The 22,017-nt window shown below is 45.6% G+C and overlaps 2 protein-coding genes across 8 annotated transcripts in view; one reads left to right on the top strand and one right to left on the bottom strand.

The window, feature by feature from the left end:
• Positions 1 to 4,117, top strand: part of Slc31a2 (solute carrier family 31 member 2) — a 15,979-nt gene extending 11,862 nt beyond the window's left edge. The window contains exons 2-4 of one of the 4 annotated variants that reach the window (XM_026782098.1): positions 714 to 1,019; positions 1,890 to 2,079; positions 2,838 to 4,117. In XM_026782098.1, coding sequence (XP_026637899.1) covers positions 869 to 1,019; positions 1,890 to 2,079; positions 2,838 to 3,006 — 510 coding nt within the window. In that variant the 5' untranslated portion in view covers positions 714 to 868 and the 3' untranslated portion in view covers positions 3,007 to 4,117. The other 3 variants (XM_005352636.2, XM_026782096.1, XM_026782097.1) reach the window with 3 other exon arrangements.
• A 2,030-nt stretch (positions 4,118 to 6,147) lies between these two features.
• Fkbp15 (FK506 binding protein 15) overlaps positions 6,148 to 22,017 on the bottom strand; it is a 69,509-nt gene continuing 53,639 nt past the window's right edge. Inside the window, exons 19-28 of one of the 4 annotated variants that reach the window (XM_005352634.3) lie at positions 21,226 to 21,328; positions 17,293 to 17,464; positions 15,714 to 15,850; positions 13,886 to 14,041; positions 12,632 to 12,784; positions 11,728 to 11,838; positions 11,123 to 11,230; positions 10,254 to 10,945; positions 9,208 to 9,304; positions 6,148 to 7,285 (exon numbers count right to left, since the gene is read on the bottom strand). In XM_005352634.3, coding sequence (XP_005352691.1) covers positions 7,208 to 7,285; positions 9,208 to 9,304; positions 10,254 to 10,945; positions 11,123 to 11,230; positions 11,728 to 11,838; positions 12,632 to 12,784; positions 13,886 to 14,041; positions 15,714 to 15,850; positions 17,293 to 17,464; positions 21,226 to 21,328 — 1,807 coding nt within the window. In that variant the 3' untranslated portion in view covers positions 6,148 to 7,207. Of the gene's footprint in view, positions 7,286 to 7,312; positions 9,305 to 10,253; positions 10,946 to 11,122; positions 11,231 to 11,727; positions 11,839 to 12,631; positions 12,785 to 13,885; positions 14,042 to 15,713; positions 15,851 to 17,292; positions 17,465 to 21,225; positions 21,329 to 22,017 lie in introns of those variants that run through there. The other 3 variants (XM_026782095.1, XM_013348231.2, XM_026782094.1) reach the window with 3 other exon arrangements.

Here is a 22,017-nt window from a genome sequence, read left to right as displayed (position 1 = left end):
ATAACTGGAGAAAATAAGGCAGATGTGTATGAACAGAAGGGAGTCCATGTCCTGTGGGAGTTGGATAATAAAGCTGGATGCAAGTGAGTAAAATCAAGGCTATGACCCAACAAGTGCCATCAACCATTTGCTGAAGCAACTCTCAGAACTCAGGGAAATGCTCTACATAGGCATAAATAAGCCACTAGCCAGTGGTGATCAACTCAGCCTGCAGCCCACCTGTTCCCCAGAATCTAGGAGTAAGGCTGAGTGTTCCAATCTTCTTATGGAATACTGGTTCCCCTCTATCCTGAGGTACTGAGCTACTTAGGGCTTTAGCCACAAGTTGTTGGCACATATAAGCTCCCACTAGCAAGTGTTTATTAAGTACAAGGTATCTTTGTAAACTCAGTCCACCTACTTCCACTTCCTCAGTGCTGAGATCACATGTATGCACCACCACTCCTAGTTCCAAATATATTGTTATGCCATAAAGCCTCATAAAATACTCTGGATGGACCATTTATTATCTTGTGTTGTAAAACACAGGTAGCATCAGAGTTCATTTTACCTAGAGGCACAAATACTTACTATTCTCTAACTTGTTGGATTTTTTTCTCTATAAATGTAATACGTGGAATACTAATAGACAATATTTAGGAAAATTGGGCAAAGAGGAAAATAAACACCCACTGTGTTCTAACATGTTGCTCTCCTGCCACACCCTCTCCCAGGGTTTATGGTATACCTGAATGTGAAAAAGAGTATGCCTCTAGGCGTACACCCCTCCATTTGCAAGAAATCTTTATAGAGATGTGTGCACAATGTGGGGGAGCTATTTGGATGGTGCTGTGTAGCTTCTTCACCCTCAACCCCTGGCTCTGCCAGAATGAGAACCACATTCCAGCATGTCAGAACTACTAAGAAATGTCTAGAGAAGCAAGGGGATGATGAAGGTCTGAGCTTACTGAAGGTGAGAAGGAAGAGACCAGTGGCTGGAGTGGAGAGGGGGCTGTCCCGACTCCCGCCACAGCCCCCTGGTGAGTGTCTTGGGGAGAAACAGTGCTTTTCAGTGAGCTCTACAGCTTGGCTTGCTTGTTCTGGAGCACTGGGGATCAAACTTTGAGCTTCACTTGTGCTAGGCAAGCATTGTGTCTCTGGGCCTTTTTACTTTTTGAGATGTAGCCTCACTAAATTGTTTAGGTTAGCTTGGAGTCCACTCTAGCCCAGGCCAGCAGGAAACCGTGATCTCTCAGCCATCAGAGTACCTGCAATTACATACAATATAACCTGTGTCCAACATCCATGTTGCTTTATTTATATGCATGTACACTTATGTGGAAGTGGATGTGCATCTGTATGTGTGTCCATGTGCATGTCAGAGGACAGCATCCTCGTTTTTAAGACAGGGTTTTTAACTGACTTGGAACCTGCCTAGTAAGGTAGGCTGGACTGGCCAGCAAGCCCAGGTATCCGGCTGTGTTTGCTTCCCCAGTGCTTGGAGTACAGCAGAAATGACTGCTGCTGCTGCCCCCACCACTTCCTACTTCCTCTCCTCCTCCTCCTCCTCCTCCTCCCTCCTCCTCCTCCTCCCAAATCTACCTCTGCTTTTTAATGCATGCCACCACACCTGACCCACTTACTTATCTTTAATTGACAGAAACTGCCCATCTTATGTGGTGCTCTGAGATGTCTCAGTACATCTTATGTGGCGCTCTGAGATGTTTCAGTACGTGCATAGGTTAAGTAGCATTCGAATCAGGGCCAGCCCACCTGTCTTTAAATTTCCATGATGAAAACATGTGAAACCCTCCCCTAGCTTTTTTGAGATGTGATACACTATCATTATCTGCAATTGCCATGCAGGACATGGCACACCCAAACCTATTTTCACCTTTGCCTCTTCGCAGGCATGGCCCTCTCAGTGCTGGTTGTCTTGCTCCTGGCTGTACTGTATGAAGGCACCAAGGTTGCCAAAGCCAAGTTGCTCCACAAGACTCTGGAGAACCTGCCTAATACGACTAGCCAGCAGCTCATCCTGGAATCAGACCAGGACTCTACAGGCTCCAGATCAACTCCAGCCGATGGCCACCGCCTCAGGTACAAACCACGAGTAGAAGGATGGCAGGAGCAGTCACTATCGCCCAGACAGGCGGCTGGGCCAGAGAACCTTAGCCCCACACATAGAAAGATAATTTGGGTCCCAGGGAGTTTTAGTAAGATGAATCAAAGCCTGGGTCTGTGGTATCTGGGCCAAAGCAACCTATCAAACAGCCTCTTGGGTGGATCCCAAGGATTTCTCAGGGGTCTGCAGGGAACTTTAAACCTATGCTGCAGGCCTGTCACCAGGCTCCCAAACACAAGAGAACTGCCATCAGCCTAGTGTCCCACTTTTTCCGTGCTGCAGGCCCCACCTGCATTTTCTGCGACCTCACCTATACTTAATGAGCCTGCCTGTTACATCAGCAGCCACCTTACTGGGTGTCTACACCCTCATAACCATCCAGTGTTTCACTGATAGGAAAACCAGTACTCAAAAGGTTCAGAGATTTAATAGGCACCCAAGTCCCTGTTCTTTTCATGGCTCCTCCACCTCCCACATTCAATTCAAGGGAGAGACTGGCTTCCCAATGATTGCTTCTTATTCCTTGTCAGACAAAATTGACTACATAAACTATAATGGTTTCTCCATTTGCCTAGGACGGCAGGAAGCTCAGAGCTAAATGTGGTGGGGATGTCTTTGGAGAGAAATCTCCGCTAGGTAAAATATGTTGTGCTGGGGCTCCGGAGCTTTCTGTCCCCAACAAAACACATCTGCTCATCACTGTGTAACTAACTTGTTTCTCTTTTATGCCTAGGTGGTTTTTGTGTTACTTTGGCCAGTCCCTAGTCCATGTCATTCAGGTGGTCCTTGGCTACTTTGTGATGCTGGCTATAATGTCTTACAACACCTGGATTTTCCTCGGTGCGATCGTGGGCTTGGGTGTGGGCTATTACCTAGCCTACCCACTTCTCAGCATGACTTAGTGGGCCAGTAGGTGCTGAGAGCTGGAGAGAGCTGGGGCCCGCGCTCCAGGCACTGTACTTCCAGCTGCTGTTTCTTATGATGGCCATTGCTCACCTCTTTCCCAGTTCCTGGAAGCAATGAGCTGAAGCCAGCAAATGGTCCATGGAGCTTAGAGGCCATTGGAGCTACCTCCCCTCCCAACCTGGACTACAAAGGGCCCAGGCCTCCTGTGGTGCCTTAAGCAAGTGGCTGTGACCAAAGGGAACATGGAAGAGACTGGAACCTGGAGGCAGAGTAGCCAGGCTGTGATCATAGATCTCAGACTGCAAATTAAAATTTTCCAGAGAGCTTCAGTGAGGAAGGCCATGGAACCTGGATAACCTCTTCTGCTTTGTGCCTTAATGCCAGGGGCATCTCCAGTCTTGGGGGATGGACCATGCCAGCACCTTCTCACCTTTTTGCCTTGGAACACATAAAGACTGCCATTGACAAAACAAGTTTTCGCTTTGAACTCCTGATTGGCAATTTTGCACATCCATACAAAACAAAGTTCCTAATGAACTCACTGTGTTCATGATGACAGCTGTACCTGTGGCAGGTCAGTCTTGTGACCAGGGCCTTCCCCAGTCCTCTTGTCTGCATCATAGCGAACAGCATTTCCTAACAGAGCTGGCTGCCTCTTACTTCTTACTTGTCTTACCTAATGTCTTGGTAGGGAGCCATGAGTCAGTCACTGCAGGACTGATTGGGCAGGGGTGTGTGGGGGAGGGGTGCTGACAGGTGCAATAAGCAGTCAAACCAAAGCCAGGTCATGTTAAGAGTTAAGTGAACTCCAGGTATTTGAGCCTTTTCTCTTTACAGAAAAAAGTTAAGAGACAGGAATGGGGAGACATACCTGTAATCCCCAGGAGGCTGAGCCTGGAGATCATGGGCTTGAGGGTGGCCTAGTCTACATAGAGGTCCAGGCTAGCCTGGGATGCTTGGTGAAACATACACACATACACACATGGCAGTCATTGCTTCATGTATAGTGTCTATATTCAAGTACCTTACTGACTCAATGAAAAGATGGTTTTAAGCTTTGGGAATTATAAACAAATACACTTTAATAAATTTCTATTTTGAACAGTCTGTGGTTGTTGGTCTGTTTCTCTCTTTCCCAACAGTACACAGCTCTTACGTGTTAGCACTGCAGGAGCTAGGGAAGACCAAGGACTAAGACTGCATGTAGTAAAGACAGCTCTGTGTGCAGAGAAACTACATCTGGAAATGTACCTGTCTGGCAAGTTAGGTTCATGTAACAAGTACCTGCTCGTACTGAGGAGGCACCTTGTTTGTTCCTGGCTGTTCAACTCCAAAATAACCACACAAACTGTATTAATTAAATCACTGCTTGGCCCATTAGTTCTAGCTTCTCATTGGCTAGCTCTTACATCTTAATGTAACCCATTTCTATTAATCTGTGTATCGCCACATAGCTGTGGCTTAACAGTAAGGTTGTGTCTAGGGTCTCTCTCTGGCAGGGCAACATGGCTTCTCCTGACTCCGCCTTCTTTCTCCCAGCATTCAGTTTAGTTTTCCCCACCTACCTCTATTCTGCCTTGCGCAGACTCAAGACAGTTTCTTTATTAACCAATGGTATTCAAGCATACAAAGGGGAATCCCACATCACCTGCTCGAAGAAGAGTAACTGTCACATAGACTATAAACACCTGTGATGGCATGACAGCACCTTCCCTTCCTGGGGGGCAGAAGTAACACCCATGGCCATCTTGTCATTTGCAATAAGAAGCAAGAGTCACAGGAAGTATAGCATGGGGCACCTGTGGAATTGCTTGTTGTGGTCCCTCTGTCCACTGACAGCCTGTGGAGCTGCTAGTCTCAGCAGAGTTGTGACAGCCTATGCTAAGGCTCTCAGTTTCAGCTCCCAGGGCACTGCCAGGATAGACTCTCTGATGAGTGACTAGCAGGATCCTCAACCCGATACTCTTATTACAGTCATGATATTTGAGATTTTGCTCATGGTCGATAGAGTGAATATATGGTTAGACTTTGGTAAAGTGTGTCCTCATTTCAGGATTCTTCAGAGCCAAGCCACAGAAAGTGTTTTTCCTACATAATTTTCTTAAAAACACCCAACAAGTACCTATATAAGTCCTGACTCAGTGCCTGAGAGTTCCAGCCCTTCATGCAGTTAACTCATTCAATCCTCACCAGCACACAGGAACTACCTGCCTACATCTCAGAGAGAAGGAAGCTGAAGTGTGAGACAGTCACCTGTCAGATCAGGTCACACAGTACCTGTGGTATACACAGGTGAACGGAGACTGAAGATGCTAAGTCTGTGTTCTTTGTTTCCACAATGGCTGGAAATTCAGATTTGGACGAAGCCAGGAGCCTGAACTTTTCTTTAGTGCTATCAAATCAAGGGCTTGCGCATGCGAGGCAAGTGCTCTACCACTGAGATACACAGCCCTGGAAGCTGTATCCTAGCAAGCAGCATCAGCTCCTTTCCTCTAGCCAAGGACAGGCAGGATGGTGGGCAAGAGCCCAGCTTTTGACCAGCTGGGCAGGACCAGAATTCTTGTACTGCTCGCTATGTGGAACTGTGGACAGCTTACTCTAAGCCTGGGGATAACAGGACCAGGGCTCAGCAGTTAACAGCACTTAACTGCTCTTGTAGAGGACCTGGGTTTGGTTCTCAGCTCTCATAAGTAGCTCATGTAATCCTGGGGATTACAGGTCTGTGTCCCCATTCCTGTTTCTTAACCTCTTTCTATAAAGTGAAAAGACTCAAATACCTGGAGTTCACGTGACTCTTAACATGACCTGGCTTTTGTCTGAGTACTTACTGCACCTCAGTCAGCACCCCTCCTCCAACACATCCCTGCCGAATCAGTACTTCTGAATCAGACTGTCTGGAATGCCCACTGCCAGAGGCTCTGCTGCTTTCTTCTGCCTCTGCATCCACACGGTACTCAGACACACATGCAGGCCAAACACCCATACACATCAAATAATGAATCTTTTTTAAAATGGGGATAACCATGTCTTCTTCAATGACTGGCACTGTACAGGCTGTCTCATTGCTACCAGCCACTGCAGAAGACACTGTTATCCATACTTTACAGGGAAAACTGAGGCTTAGAGCTTGAAGTAACTTGTTTAAATAACCGTTTAATACAGTCTTTCTCGAGGCTTCCTAGGCCAAAATCTGGGAGTCAAGCACAAAACCTGCAAAATGCAATAAAATTCAGGATACAGTCTTAAAAACATTTAAAATCATGGAACATTTTTTTTTTCTTAAATTACTCCTTTTGGAGATTGGCTGCATGGCCTTTAGAAGATCCTAGAATAGTAAAAGGCTACATGTATTTTCTCACTGCTCTTCTTTGCAGTAGTGTTGGCCCCTGGGGTTCACAGAACCCCTCAGGTATCATAAACAGTGGGTATTACAGACCCTTGCTTCTCTTCCCTGAATGGCTTCTTAGCCTGCTGTAGAGCCCACAGATATCAGCATAGGGTGGATAAGGTCCTCATACAGCTACAATGCCCTCAGCCTTCTGCAGCTGTTGTGAGCTGGAACTGCAAGGTCAGTGCCAACAGAAATATGTCACAGTGTTTTTATGCACATTAACTCACCAAGTTACAACTCCCATCCTTAGGATCCCAAGAAAGAGCATGATAGCCCTAGAAACCAAACTCAGTTTCTCCTAAAGGGTCCAGGCCATTTTTTATTGTAGGCATTTATTTTAGTCTTGTTAATTCCAAATACTTATTGACCTCTAAGATTTAAGGCAGAGATAGAAGATACATGTCCCAGAGCCACAGGCCAGGCCAGCATGATCTCTCAATTCTCCGAGGAGACCCCTCCCCAGACTACACGGCCTGTTGCTGCAGCTCTGGTGAGCCCTGGGAGAGCAGGAGGGTCATGGGTCAACTTGAGACTGAATGGCTGCAGGTGACCCTCCTAGCCCTTCCTCCACGGTAGAGCCACTCACTGAGGGCTCGTACACCACCAGTTCTGCAGACAGGCTTCATGGTCCTCTTCACCAGGTCAGGCAGGGGCTCAGATGACAGCTAACCCGACGTCTGAACCACTGTCCTCAGAATGTCTACCAGGACCTCACCCTGAAGCTTGCCTCGATCTGAGGCCGGCTGTGCAAAATCATGCTTTGGAAAGGGCTGGGAGAGAAACCTGCATGCCTGTTTCCTAGGTCTTCACCCCAGCCAGTCAATGTCATCGTCATCATCATCATCTCCAAAAAGGGGTGTTGGGGGCGGGCGCCCCTTCATGCTCTGACAAAACAGGAAAGAGAGGTCAGTTCTCATATATCCCTGCCCAGGTGGCTTCCTGCCTATGAGGGGAAGTGGTCCAATGGCTGTCCTGCCTCTGGCTGGAAAGGAGATGAACTAGAAGGACAGGCTTGGTGGCTGAAGAACTGATCCAGACAAAGCTGGGACAAGCAGGCATTGAGGGAAGCCATCTTTTGACAGAGACAAAGACCAACTTTGCTTGGCTGATTTTGTAATTTATTTGTGAAATATGTATTGATTGGGCAGATATGCCAACTTACAAGTTTTGTTTGGAAAAAGAAGGTTCATTAAGGAGCGATGGGGAAAGAGAAAGAAACAGAAGCAAAGCAGCCTGGGAGAATTGAGAGAAGATGACGGAAGTTCGGAGAAGTACAATCACATTCAAAAACCAGCTGTGGCCTGAGGTGGCCAAAGATGTGGATGTAGAGGCATGTCCAAGAGATAAAGAAAGGCCACAAAGGCAGAGCCATGCTCTCTTTAAAGGGGCTAAAGGGTTCTAGGACCCTCTAAGAGTCCCAACCAAAGGATACTGTGTTACAGGTTCAAGTCCTTGGCTTGGTACTGTTGGAAGTGGTGGAAAGGTTTTGTGATGGGCCCAGTAAGAGGACTCAGGTGATTATAGGCTGCCCTCAAAGGGACAGTGGAATTTAGACCCTCCTTCATCACTCTTTCACTTCCTGATCACTGAGAGAATGCTTTTTCTCTACACAAGTCTAATAGTGGAGTGAACCCACTGTGGACTAAAACCTCTGAAACTTTGAACCAAAATATACAGTCTCTTTGAACACTTCTGGTGTCAATAACAATGCTGACTAACACCAGCAGCCGAGTGGGAGGTTCTCTTCCTCTTTCCATGATGGAAGCTCTGGCCTGTCATCTGCTTTTGGTAAGGAAAAGGACTGGAAGCTACAGACATGCAGAACATAGAACTATAGACATATTAGGAGAAGGTTAAATGAGAATGTGGAGTATTTTTCTGAATACCCAAGAAACAGATGATTAGCTTGATGGAACTGGCAGTAATACCATCAATATACTGCTCTCCATTTGGGATACTCATCTTTATTTTCTATGCAGAATCTGTAGTTAGTATTCTCGAATGCAAAGTGAATTCTCAGGAAGGTATGCTAATGGGGTAAGATGACGCCTTCTCTGCAAGCAAGAGAAAGGGCTCTGGTTCATCTGAGTTAGGTTTCAGATGTCATTGCCTTCGGGCAAAAAGCAAAACCCACTCCAGGTGGATGGTATAGAAGGACAATAGGCTTTGCCCATGTTCAACCTCATAGTTCTTTCCTGGATCTAATGCTTCTGTCTCCTCCACACACTTTATGACAGTGAAATTCCCACTCGTCCAGTATCAGATGGACAAGCCTGGGCTCCAATCCTGGCTCTCTCGACAACTTCCTTTGTGGTCCCTGACTCTTCTGCTCCCTAACTTGAAGCGACACTGTCAACACTGAATCCATCTGCTACTCAGGTGTTAAGATAACAAAACAGGCAGTAGACTGGAAGTGGGCCAGGTGAACAGTTCTTAGAAACAAGTGGCCCAAGAGAAGCCTGGGCTCAGTCCTGTCTACCATTAACCTCCTGCAAATGATTTTCTAACCTGTTTCTTTTTCTACAGAGGAGGAGAACCAACAAGTTGGATTCAGAATCCTTCCCACCTTCCCTTACTACAAACAGGACTGATTCCCCAGGGGACAGAGATAATGATACCCTTTTAGGATTACAGTGGCAGCTTAAAGAGATGCCCACTCTGGACCCCCAAGCTCACTCCCACAGGGTCCTGTACACATAGTCCAGGAAGTAGGCCACCAACAGACTCCTTTTCTCTTCTCTGAGACTGCAGGGAAGAGCCCCCAGGTGGAGGTATAAGGACTCAGCAGAGTCTGAGATTTCCTTACCACCTCGTCTTCATCCTCTTCCTCAGGCTGGACTTTGGGCCTTGGAACTTTCAGAGTTGCCCCTTTAAACAGCTCATCCTCTTCATCCCCGGAGAGACTAAAGAAGAATCAAGCCACAGATACTTGCTGTTTCTGCCAGGGTCACAGTGCCCACCAGCTATGAAAGTTATGGATCCTGAATACCCAATTCAAATATCTCTTCCCACACCGGGCATACATCCCTCCAGAGACCACACCCTGTATAACCCCCTTCACAGTCCTACACTGCATTAGCCCCTCTACAGTCTACAGCCAGCTGTAGCATACAGTGTCCCCTCTGTATGCTATGACTATGTTCTGTTATCACTGGTTAGTAAAGAAGCTGATTTAGCCTATGGCAGGGCAGAATATAGGTAGGTGGGAAAACTAAACTGACTGCAGGGAGAAAGAAGGCGGAGTCAGGGAGACACTATGGAGCTGCTGAAGAAGACAGACACCAGAACCTTGCTGGTAAACCACAGCCTCATGGTGATACACAGATGAATAGAAATGGGTTAATTTAAGATGTAAGAGCTAGCTAGAAATATGCCTGAGCCATCGGCCAAAGAGTGTTGTAATTAATATAGTTTTAATGTGATTATTGACATCTGGGAGGCCAGGAAATGGAAGAGCAGTCTTCGATTATTGCCAGCACAATCGTTAAAGCTAATAAATCACATTCCGCTATTCTTCTGCTTAAATCCTTTGACTGGCTTCATATTATATTTGCATAAAATAATCATGTGTCTTGGCCCTTTCTTTATTTTCCAACTTCAACTTTACCCTACTGGTCCCCTATGGTGTGTCCATCCCTCCAGAGCACCTTTGTGTATGCTCCTCTCTCTGCAATGTCTTCCTGCTGTCAGGTTGGATGACTCAGTACTCCTTGGATCACAGTTAAGCTCCTCGGACCCATAAACCTTACACCTGCCCTGCCTGCTACACTACCATGGTGCCTGCCACAGAACCCTGTATGTAAAGTTGTTGATAACCTCCACAGACAGCTCGTGCCAGCTCAGAGTACACACCTGCAGTGCTGGGGGTCCTCCTGGTTTTGACTGGGGGATGCTCTTGAAGCTGCAGAAGCAAGCTCTTTATCCAGCAATGCCTCAGGGGGACCAGAGCTACTGACATCCTCAACTTCTTTGTGCTCAGGAAGCTGAGGTTCTCCTCCTGGGTTTTCAGGGTCTAAGGCTGGTAGCTCCCCCTTCTCAGGGTCTAGAGTCAGTGGGCCATCTGGGGCTACTTCCCCAACATGTTCTCCTCCCAATTTGTTGTTGGACTGCACTGCTCTCTGGTCATCAGCAAGTAGTTCTTCACACTCAGAGTCCATAGTTATAGGTCCTGGAGGTTTAGGTGGGATTGAAGTTGGGAGGCCCAGGACTCTGGGGGATGAGATGCCAGCTGGCTCAGATGGGAGGGAACTGTCTTTCGTTTCTGAGGGTATCTCTCCTTCTGAAGAGTCCTCTTTCCTTGTCTGTGTACCATTCTGTGGCATGGGGAGGGCCTGTGGAGGCAGTGGGGTGGTCTCCCCTACTACTTGTTCTGATAGCACCTTGGGAGCCTCCTTCATCTCCCCACTCAGGGGTGCTGGCGACAGCCCAGCAGTGGCAGAACCTGGCTGCTCCAAGGAAGACCTCAACGGCTTCTCTTCTGCACTGTCACTGCTGCACTCTCCTTGCTCTTCCTCCTGCTGGTCCAACAGCTGCAGAGTCACCACCTGTTCACAGCCAAGGAGGAGATGAGCATTGAAAGGACAGTGAGCACTAACAGGTCCTATCCACCTGATTCAAATGTCAGCCAGGTGTGTGTCATTTCAGGGATGCCCATCACTGAGTATGATTGCTTAGACGGTAATTTAATAAAATGCCCATTCCAATGAGCCAACTGACTGTACCTTAATTGTATGCATGATGGTCCTAAGGATGGTCCTGCCATCATAAGAGTCCTCCAGCTCAAACTCTCCCCTCAGTGACTGGAACACCTGGTTCATGATCTTCTTGACCTATGCCAAGATCAAAAAGACATGCTACCAAAATCAAGACATTAAGTGATACATTAAAATTACAGAGTTGGAACTCTACAGAGGGACACAGGTGGTCACAAATGTCTGGTGACACTAAGAGCTGCCACCGTGGAGAGAACAGTTCTAAAGGAGAATTTCCTGCCCAAAGATCATTTGCTCATATCATTCAACGCCAACTGTGAGTACCACAGCCAGCTGTGTGGCCTCGACCCCAGGGACAGCACCACGTCCAGCTCTTCCCTATGATGGAGGGGTACTTTCCATATCTGTCAAAGTTGCAGAGGAATAAAGTCTCTTTGGGTTTGCTAGCAGAGTGGTAGATTCTAAAGAGTTAGTTTTTACATCAGACAAGTGATGTTTCAATAAAGTCGGGAAAAAGTCAGCATCACATATGGGCCCTATTTTCTGAATTCTTGGTAAGCACATTCACTGCCTTGATATGACAGGTTTTGCTGCTTCTTTGAATGTCAGCTCACCTTCTCTGAGGGGTCAATAGCAGCTCTGACCATAGGTGCCTGGGACGTATTCTTCTTCAGTTGCTCCTTCTCTGCAGTGAAGGCTGCAACCTGTGCCTGGAGAGCTGAGCACTGCAAAATGAACAGACCGGCTGTGGCCTTGGGCACCTGGATGAAGCATTCTGGGAACAAGTCCTGACTTCAGCTAGGTCTACTGGGCCCAGCCTAGGTCCTCACGCCAGACCAGCTGATGCAGGTCCCTCTACTTCCTCAACAACTCACAGCTTCCTTCCCATCAAGGATACTTGACTTGTTCCCAATGAGGTGACGAATATAATGAAAACAAGGGGATATGAATAAGAGTAGCCACATAGATACAAATACTCAGCAACCTATTCACCTCCAAGACTGCCTCCAAAGCCTCTGAGTCAAAAGGTTTTAACTACATAATGCAAGGAATTGCCCTTAGGACAAGGGACTTTCATAACACATCCCTAAGTCACTTTCCAACTCTCTTTTTCACACATAAGCATACCACCATATCCCACATTCCACCCTTACCACAGTTACCTGTCCTTGACTCCTTCCCAGCGACTGCAGGCACTTCATCTTCTAGGCCTCCCCAGACCACTTATCTCAGTTTCTTTTCTGTGATTATCTGATTCTTCTTTGCCTGCCCTTTCTCTAACACAGCTACTGGAGCCAAACTAATGCTCAGTAAGTATCTGCTTAATAAATGAAGGGTGGAATAATAGGGACCAAGTCCTGGAACACTGGCTGTTTGTCTTTTCCCAGGTCCCTGACCTGCTACCCTATGTAAGCATGCAAGCGATAACTAACTGCAGCTTACACAAGCCTGGCTGTGTTTTCTGGCTGCTAATACAGCCTGGTGGCCTGGTGTGAGCCTACCCAGGGAAAGAACTACCTCATCCTGAAGGCGGGACAGCTTCTGCTGGTGGGCATCCCTCTGTGCGCAAACCTCCTGGTACTGCTGCAGATACTCATCCTTTGCAGAGGCCAAGAGATGCTCACACTTTGCTTCCCACTGGCTCTGCAGCTCAGCTTGTGTGAGAGACAGCTGCCAAGAGAAACAGTAGCCATGTGTAGGGGAGCAGATGTTGGGCATGGAGTCCACATTCCAAAAAAAAAAAAAAAAAAACCAAACCCTTATTCTGCATAGAATTTAAAGACCCTAGTCCATGCAGGCAGGAAACAACTGTTGAAAAGATCTTAATTACTTTGAAAGTATTCTCTTATTCCTTCTTGCTCTATGAGTGGTGTATGACAAACGTGTATGTATGTGCACGCTCATGTCCACAGACACCAGAGGAGGACACCAGGCGTCTACCCCTCTCTGTGTATTCCCTTGAGACGGGACATTCCTGTCTCCACAGACATGAGGAGGACACCAGGCTCTACCACTCTCTGTGTATTCCCTTGAGACGGGGGACCCTCCTGTCTCCACAGACACTAGAGGAGGACACCAGGCGTCTACCCCTCTCTGTGTATTCCCTTGAGACGGGACCCTCCTGTCTCCACTGTGCATCGCAGTGTACCCAACTATTTACTTGGGTACAGGAGATTCAAACTCAGGTTCTCATGCTTGCACGGTGTCAAGTCCAAAGCAGCCCCCCAAATGGCAGTGCTGGTGTTAAAGTCCTAAACAGGGCTCTGGCTGGGTACACAGAAACTCCCTTTAGGCTTTCTTTTTAGGGTTTTCTGTTTACTAGGAACCTCCCTTAATCCACCACCAAAAGAAGGCTACCCCAAAGGTCATCTAGTCCCCATCAATCCAAAGAGTCTGTATAAGCTCAAAGACCCCCACCCTGCTCACTGTCATATAAAATTGGTTTGCTTTTCCACCATTTTGCTTCTCCCCTCTCCACCTCCCAGAGATGGCCTTGGGGATTTGAGCCATGGAGTGGTCCAGTTCAGTAGCTTCAGGAGACCCTCAGGTGTACACAGCCAGCACACCTGCTGCTCCATCACCCCCAGTCCAAAGCAAGTACAACACTGAATCACTGAAAGGGGAGAGGGGAGGGCTGGCACCGGTCGTCAGGCTTTCCAGTATCCTCCCAGGTGTGGATAAACTATAAGAAACATCTTCCTAGGGGAAAGTAGAAACTCCATACTCTGTCGTGTCCTTCACAGCTTCCTTGTATTTCTAAGTGCCCATTACCTGCTCTGCAGCTGCTTGGTCTGTGGACACTCGAGACTTCTTCAAGAGCTGCCGAAGTCTGTCCAGTTCCTCCTGGTGTGACTTGCGAATCTCATCCATCTCCTCCTCTGCCTGGCAGCGCTCTTGAGCTGATTTCTTTTTCCTCTCTGAGAGGCTCTGAGGGACAAAAGAACCATCCAACACCTAGCTTAACAGTGTGGACAGGGTGGTGGTCAGTGACCTCAGTTGGTCATTTCTAGGAATGGTTTTATTGTGGGATATTTGTACAGTGTACTGCTGTGATTGGTATAATAAAAAAGATGATGACCAAAAACTAGGCAGGAGTATATGTGAGACTTCCCAGCAGAGAGAACTCTAGGAAGAAGAAAGGTAAGGCTGCCAGTCAGACGCAGAAGAAATGGGATGGCCACTACAGAGATGAGGTAATGAGCCTCATGGAAGAATGTAGATTAAAATTTAAGTTATAAGAACTAGTTAGGAACAAGCCTAGGCTAAGGCTGGCCTTCTATAATTAATAAGAAGTTTTGGTTTCATTATTTGCAGGCTGGCGGTCCTGATGAGAAAGTACAAATGGTACCCAACATGGGACAAGTAAATCCACATATGGCCTGAAAAAGCTGAAGGAAAAAAAAAAGTTCCAAGTGACTCAGTGCTTGCGGTATACAGAGGCCTTGTTGTGCAGCTGAACACTTGAATGGTTGACACTGGGTACAAATGCCTGCTGTAGGTAGATGCTGGGGCAGGTAAATGTGGCTCTGGGCTGGTACCCACAGACTCGAGGCTAGGCTCTCTCAGAACCAAGGGAGGTGGAGCCAGCCACCATCTCCACTCTGCAGCAGTTGCCTAGCAGTTTAAGGTTTGGCTCACATGGTCAGAGATGCGGCAAATGCACACAAAGTCAGGCCCACACACACAAACCTCTAAAAAGGTACAGTAGGCCTATATTGAAGACAAAGAAGAAAATGGGTAGAGATAGTCATAGAAAAAATTAAAAAATAAGTCTTTAAAGAAAGAGTAAATTATTATAAAAAATAAGCCACATAAGGATGAAAAATATAACATAGAAAATTTGGACCTTATATGGTGTTTTATTAATTTTAAATTTTTGAGTGCTAATGAAAAGAGAACAATATCTGCTAAGAGACATTGGACTATGGAAAGGACGGTTGAATTAAAACAGCCTATATGTTTTATGGATGTCTTAGTTTCAAAATGGAAGTTGGGAAATGTGTTGCACTGTGGGGAAGAGCTTATGCTTTTGTTTCCAAAGGAAAAGCTATGGATTCCTTCCAAATTAACAAAAATCAGATTTGGTGGGGGAAACCTCCTGAAAATATTGACTACAGACATGAAGAAAATAACTATGAAAAATTACAAGGCAAATGATGTATATGCTGATCGTTCTACATGGGAACAACCCTCTGACTGGATGAAACCGGATAAACCTTGCTGGCTACAGAGGCTCAAGACTTATGAAATGCCACCCTTTCATGTGACTTAAAAGCTTGTTATACAGTCCAAACAGAATTATATAGTTAACAGATACCTTTTACCTCCTCAAACATAGAACAAAAAAACATATTTACTGACTTGTGTACACTGCACATTCCATACTTGTGTTAATGTAGATATGTTATCTTTGAAAGTTTGTGTGTTTTTCAAAAAAGAGGACCAAAAACCAATAAAGACAAAATAGCCCAGGTGATCCATTCTCTCAGTTTCTCTCAAAATGCTGCCTCTAGAACAATTTCAAAGTTGCTAGTTGAGATGGTCCAGTCTCATGCACTGGCCACTTGGCTCCAAGAGAAACTTGGCTGTTGGAACTTACCTTTTCCAGGGACTCCTTCTCAGCTCGGAGGTCAGTCAATTCTTCCTCCAGGGATGTCACCTTGAGCTCCAGCTGCCTCCGGCTCTGCTTCTCACTTTTGAATTTGGACTGTGTTTGCTCAGAGGCTTCTCGGAGCTCTAGGACAGAGAACAAGGAGACATGGCTGTAGAACTAGAGATACAAGGGCCGTGGTGTCCCAGAAGCTCTTTGGAAGTTGCCTGCTCTAGTCTCAATCCTACCATACAAGCCTGCCTGACCTGCAGTAAGGATTAAACAAGCCCTACACTGACTCTGCTATCAACCCATGTTTACCCTGAAAAGGACAACTTCTGTATGTATACACCTCCTTGCACACACGCACAGTGTTAGAGAATGTTCTCACTTACATAGTTCCATATGGAGTGTCTTTCTTGAGTAGAGCTCAGGGCCCTTCTCACTGCCTGGAGAAGACTATCAACTTTCTTGGTAACTAAGACATTTGACTGAGAATTTGCTTTCAAAATATCCCTTATCAAATAAGGTTGGGGGTTGGAGTTATCTTTTTTTTTTTTTTTTGGAGTTATCTTTTAACTTAGCATATTAAAACTTGTTTGAAAACTGGCTCTTGAAGTAACTGTCAAAAAGAACTGTCAGAGGAAAACACAAAAGCCCAAGTGAGACAGCTACACAACATTCACATCAAAAATTGTCCAGTATGTTTGTTTGGGGAAGGGGGGGCAATACTGCCCTGTAAGAGAAAGGATGCATCTTCAAGGAATTGCTTCGCAATGCTGTCAGTAATTCCAAGCCTTCTCTTAGACAGGGAGCTGTGCCTCCACCCACTCGACTGCTGCTGCCTCTATCCCTGCCCACTGGTCCCAGCTGCCTTTCCACACAGGTTTCTCTATGCTGACATTCACAAGCTTCTAGCTAACCAAGCATGACTTACTTGTGTCAAGCACTAAAGTAATCCTCATATGGAAGAAAAGATTTTACAAAGAATAAATCACTATCCTTGCCCTCCAGGAACTTGTATTCTAGAGGGAAGAGGAAACTTATAAATGATGTTTATGGAAGGCTATTTTAATGGTCAGAATAATGCACTCTTAAGAGATAAAGGGCTTTAAACAAGAGATCAAATGGTCTAAAAAAGCTGTACAAGAGGCAGACTTTAGAAGTGGACTGGGGCACTGCTGATGGTGAGCACACCAAGTGCCGGCTGCACCAATCCAAACACAGCTGTTCTAAGAGGAGCCTGATGAGAGGTGAAACACTGGGAAAGAGCAGGAGATGAGCAGAGGACAGTGGCCAGGAGTCCAAGCTGGAGCACTGGAAACCACAGTGGGAGGAGCTGCCTCTTTTTAGAGATCTACCATGGTAGTAGGTAACAAAGACCTGAAGCAACATTTCCCAACAGAAACAGTGTGACTTGTCAACTACAGCTGAACCGCGTGTCTTCCTATTCTCTATGTAAAACTATTAGCAGTTTTTCTACCAGTCCCTCAAGACTGTCGTGCTGAAGGAATTGACAGGAAGGGAGACATTGAACTCCTTGAGTTTAAATGGCAGTCCTGCCAGACATTCTCCTCTGAGAACTTACCTGAGAGGTCGGCCTGGAGCCTGGTGACCTGGCCCCTGAGAAGATCTGTCTCTCTCAAGTTCTCTGTCAGCTGCACCTGCAGCTCTGTCTCCTTCTTCTGGTGAACTGTCATTTTCAGCTGCAGGTGAGAGACCTGTGCAGTGGCTGCTGCTAACTCTTCTGTCACCCTGGCCTGAACAGTGACAAGGGTGACATCACTTTCGACATAGGCATTCCAAGTCCTGACTCAACCTCATGTGACAGGAAGGGAGAAGAGGTCACCTTCCCTGCATGGGGCTAAAACCAAGCCTGGAAAATGTCCACTGTTGAGGTAGAGAGCTGGAGAAAGAAGGGAGCCCTGACAGGAGAAGCAGGGCTCCCATATGAGAGGACACTGCTGGAGATGTGCCCTGAGCAAGTCCTGGCCACCTCCTGGGCCCTGACTTGTTCTTTTAAAAATAAGTCCATTGTGCTCAATCCCCAGCAGCTCTTCCACTTTGAGCCATCACTTCATAACAGCAGATTCTTATGGACCCATTCCGTTACAGAGAAAAAATTTCACTTACCGAATATTCATTGCACACTTAACCATACTTTTTCTGAGAAGTGCTTGGAGACAGAGATCTGCCTCCTGAAGGAACTGCTGGTCTCCCTTTACAAGAGATCACAGGGAGACTACTAAATAGATGGAGGCTGGTGTACACCTTAAATCCCAGCACTCAGCGGCAGGCGCATCTCTGTGAGTTCAAGGTTAGCCTGGTCTACATATCTAGCTTCAGACCAGCCAGTACTACATAGTGACTCCGTGTCTCAAATAGCAACTTTAAAAAAAAGTAGCTCATCCAGGGACAGCGGCACACACCTGTAATTCCAACACCTGGAAAGCTGAGCAGGAGGCTAAGAGTCTGCAGCAGCTATGTATGCAAAACGCTGTGTGAGTAAACCCGGGCTACATAGTGAGAGCTTACATGAACCGTAGGGCCATATTATACAGGCCCATGTTTTTACACTGTATGGTGGCCAGACTTTTAGGCCACAGTCTGCACCTGCCACACAGAAGGTGGTCACCTAGCCTTTCCAGACAATCTGACGCCATCCTAAACAAAGGGTCAGGATATGCTAATGTCGCTCTGCCCCTTCTTTGTAATTTTGGGAGGTCGCCTGGGAAGGTGTTAATTCAGACTACATGACAGCAGGAAGATAGATAGGAAGATGTGACAAAATGGGTATAGAAAGGTGTGGACGTGACCACAGTCATTCTCCTGGCTACCTAGGAAGCAGAATGCTAATGAATTTCCCCCTCAGTTTACGTTTTGGTGTAAAAGCTGTTTGGAGAATAAATGGGGGGTGAATTTTCAGGATGTGAACTCGGGATTTCAGGAGGGATCCCTGAAGACTCCCTCCCGATAAAGCCATGTGAGTTGCGTCTTTATTCCCACGCCTCCCCTCTGGTCCGAGAAATAATTTATGGTCCGGGCTGGCCCCAGACTCCAACAGTGAACAAACAAAGAAGAAGAAAAAAACAACTACCAGGGGACAGTTAAAACTTGAAATGTCTCACTGAAATAATGGGGATCAGTGGAATCCATGGGCAGGCTCCCTGGAGCACATCTCGACTCAAAAGGGCACTGGGCAGGCTGCGTTAGTCTATCACACAGGACACCAATGGACTAGCAAGCTAAGGAAGGGTTTGACAAACTTCAACTGATTCATGGGACAAATAGAACCACTGCTTGTTTTGCGGAATAAAGTTTCATTAGAATATACTTGTGAATACATGCACATACAACATCGGACATGAAAGTCACATGTTGAACCTAAGTAAAAGCAAAACTATCCAGATGTCACATCCAGAGACTCGACAAAGAAATGACTTTTATACCTGGGTAGGTACTGAAATAGAGAAGAGCTTTGGAAAAGTTTTATCTTGGTTACATATATTAAATTAGAAACCCAGAGGAGATTAATTCTGATCAAGTTTCCTAAGCAATCTGAAGTAGTTAAGCCACTGTTTGGGCATCACTGGTCTACAGAATAAGTTATAGTCATTATTTACGCCTGAATAGTAAAAGTGAGGGTAAACAGTAGATTTGGATGCCCCAGTAGGCCTTGGGTCAGAGAGATAAAGAAAAAGGAGAGGTAAAGTAAAATCAGAGAAAGGAGACATAGTAAGGCACATTTTGTGGAGAACAGTGAAGTTCCAGGCTGCTGCTCTTGACCAGGTCATTGATAGACAAGGAACGAGGTAGCAGCGGGAAAGACGCCGTGTTGGAATAGGACAGGACTGTGCAGGGTAAGGCACAGCTCATTGGTGGCTAAATGGCTATCTTAGCTACTGTTCTACTGCTAAGATACTATGACCAAAGCAACTTAGAGAAAAAAGCATTTAATTGAGGGATTGCTTATAGTTTAGAGGGTTGATCTATGATCATTGCGGTAGGGAACATGAAAGCAGGCACCGTACTGGAGCAGTGGCTCGGAGTTCACATCTGATGCACAGAGAGCAAGACTAGGCCTGCTGCGGGCTTCAAGCCTACCCCAGTCACACAACTCCAACAAGGCCACTCCCCAGCCCTTCCTAAACAGTCAGATATATGACTATAGGGGCCCTTCAAACCACCACACTGGCCAGAAACATTACTTCCTGAATAGTACAGCTAAGCAAACACAAAAGTTAGCTGGAAACATATATAAGGAACCCTTATTATCAGAGTACAAGAAATCACGTAAAAATTACAAGTTATAAAATTCACGTTATTCAATTTTGTATGTTTCCAAGGAAAAGTCTATTATAAAGTATGAACTGCTTAGAATTTCATGAAAAAAAAAATCACAAGATAAAGAACAAAGATTTCCCAGCTAAAGAACGATGACCCAATAAGAAGGAATCTGTTCTGGATGGCTCCACTAGGTAAAGGAAAACTAGGCTCCAGAACTAGGTACCCCAACCAGATTCACTAGCTCTTTCTCACTTCTACTCAGAGCAGATCAAAATTCCTACATCTGAAGGACTTAAGGAACAGAATTCATGTCTCCTCCCTCTTTCCTTATTCTATTTACTTATCTATTCATTCATTCATTCATTCATTCATTCATTCATTCATTTGCTGTGGCAGGGTCTCATGTAGCTCCAACTTTGGCTTCAAACTTTCTGCTTAGCAGAGAACGACCTTGAACTCCTGATTGCTGTGTAGACCAAGCTGGCCTCAAATTCACGGTGGTTTAAGTTTGTCCCCACCTCCCAATTAACAGGATTGGAATTTTATTTTTTATGGCAAGGTCTCACTATATAGCCTAGGCTGGCCTGGTACTTGTTATGTACCTCAGGGTGGACTTGCACTTACAGTAATCCTTTTGTCATAGGATTCCACACATAGACCACCTGTCTGGCTCCAAAGTAGCACTTTAAAATGATTTTATCAGACTCAAATGAATAATCAACTAAATACAGATAAGAGATCAAATTATACATTCCTAAATTCCACTAAGAACAACATATAAATTTATTACATGACATAATAGAACTTTTCTTTTGATTCTATCAGAAGAATAAATTCAGCTTCTTATAAACTATAATTTTCTCACCACTATCAAAGTATAATGTCAAACAAACAAGTGACTGAATTTTTTTCTTTCTTTTTTGAGAGAGGATCTCACTATGTAGCTCAGGTTGACAATGAACTGCAGATTCTCTTGCCTTTGCCTATCAGAAGTTGGGATTACAGGCATAAATCACCCCTAGTTTAATCGTTGGTTTTGAGTCAACTTACTGCAGAACATTTAGTAAGACATATCTAGAGGTGATTAATACATAAAAATCTGTTGGAGGATTTCTAGATCTCTCTCAAAGATGGCAAATATCCAGAATAGAAACTTGCAAGTTCATATATAGGACTATTCTTCAGCTCAACATATCCTGCCTGACCTGAGCCTTCCTCTGCCCAACTATTTTACCTTCTCTTGTTCGGCATGCAATACTCTTGCCTGTGTGTTTTCTGTGGCTGTTTGAAGTGAGTTGTTCCTCTTCTCCAGCATCAGGTTACTCTGTTCAACATACCTGAGACAGAAATAAAGATGAAGAAAATATTTACTAAGCACTGAATGTTTGAAAGGCAGAAGTGAATCTATTCAGTTCTCACAATATGTTCTACACCTTCATCAGAAACAATCTGAAGGAAGTCAGAGAGCTGGCTCATAAGTTAGGAGTTGATGTGGAATGTCCTTCTGCATATGTGTTGCTTTTATTAGCTAATGAATAAAGTTGTTTGAGCTAATGAAGTAGCAGAATAAAGCCAGGTAGGAAATCCAAGCAGAGATACAGAAAAAAGAAGATAAAGTCAGGTCAGATGCTAGCCAGACACTGAAAAAACAAGGTATGCAGAAAATGAAGTAATGCCACAGTCACGTGGCAATACATAGACTAATAGAAATGGGTTAATTTAAGATGTAAGAGCTAGCTAGAAATATGCCTGAGCCATTGGCCAAGTCTGGGTGACCAGGAAATGAAAGCAGAGTCTCTGTTTACAAGGATCCTTTGGTGTTCTTGCAGAGGTTCTGGATTCAGTTCCCAGCACCCACATGGTGGCTCACAACCATCTGTAACTCTAGTTCCAAGAGATCCAACTCTATCTTCTCTCTCAGGGCACTCCAAATAAACAATGCACAGATATGCAAGCACTACACACACACACACACACACACACACACACACACACACAATGAACAGATATGCAAGCACTACACACA

Source organism: Microtus ochrogaster, chromosome 10 (genome assembly GCF_000317375.1).
Source record: "Microtus ochrogaster isolate Prairie Vole_2 chromosome 10, MicOch1.0, whole genome shotgun sequence".
Taxonomy (NCBI): domain Eukaryota; kingdom Metazoa; phylum Chordata; class Mammalia; order Rodentia; family Cricetidae; genus Microtus; species Microtus ochrogaster.
Note: the sequence above shows the minus strand (reverse complement) of the source record. Positions and strands in the feature narration are given on the sequence as shown.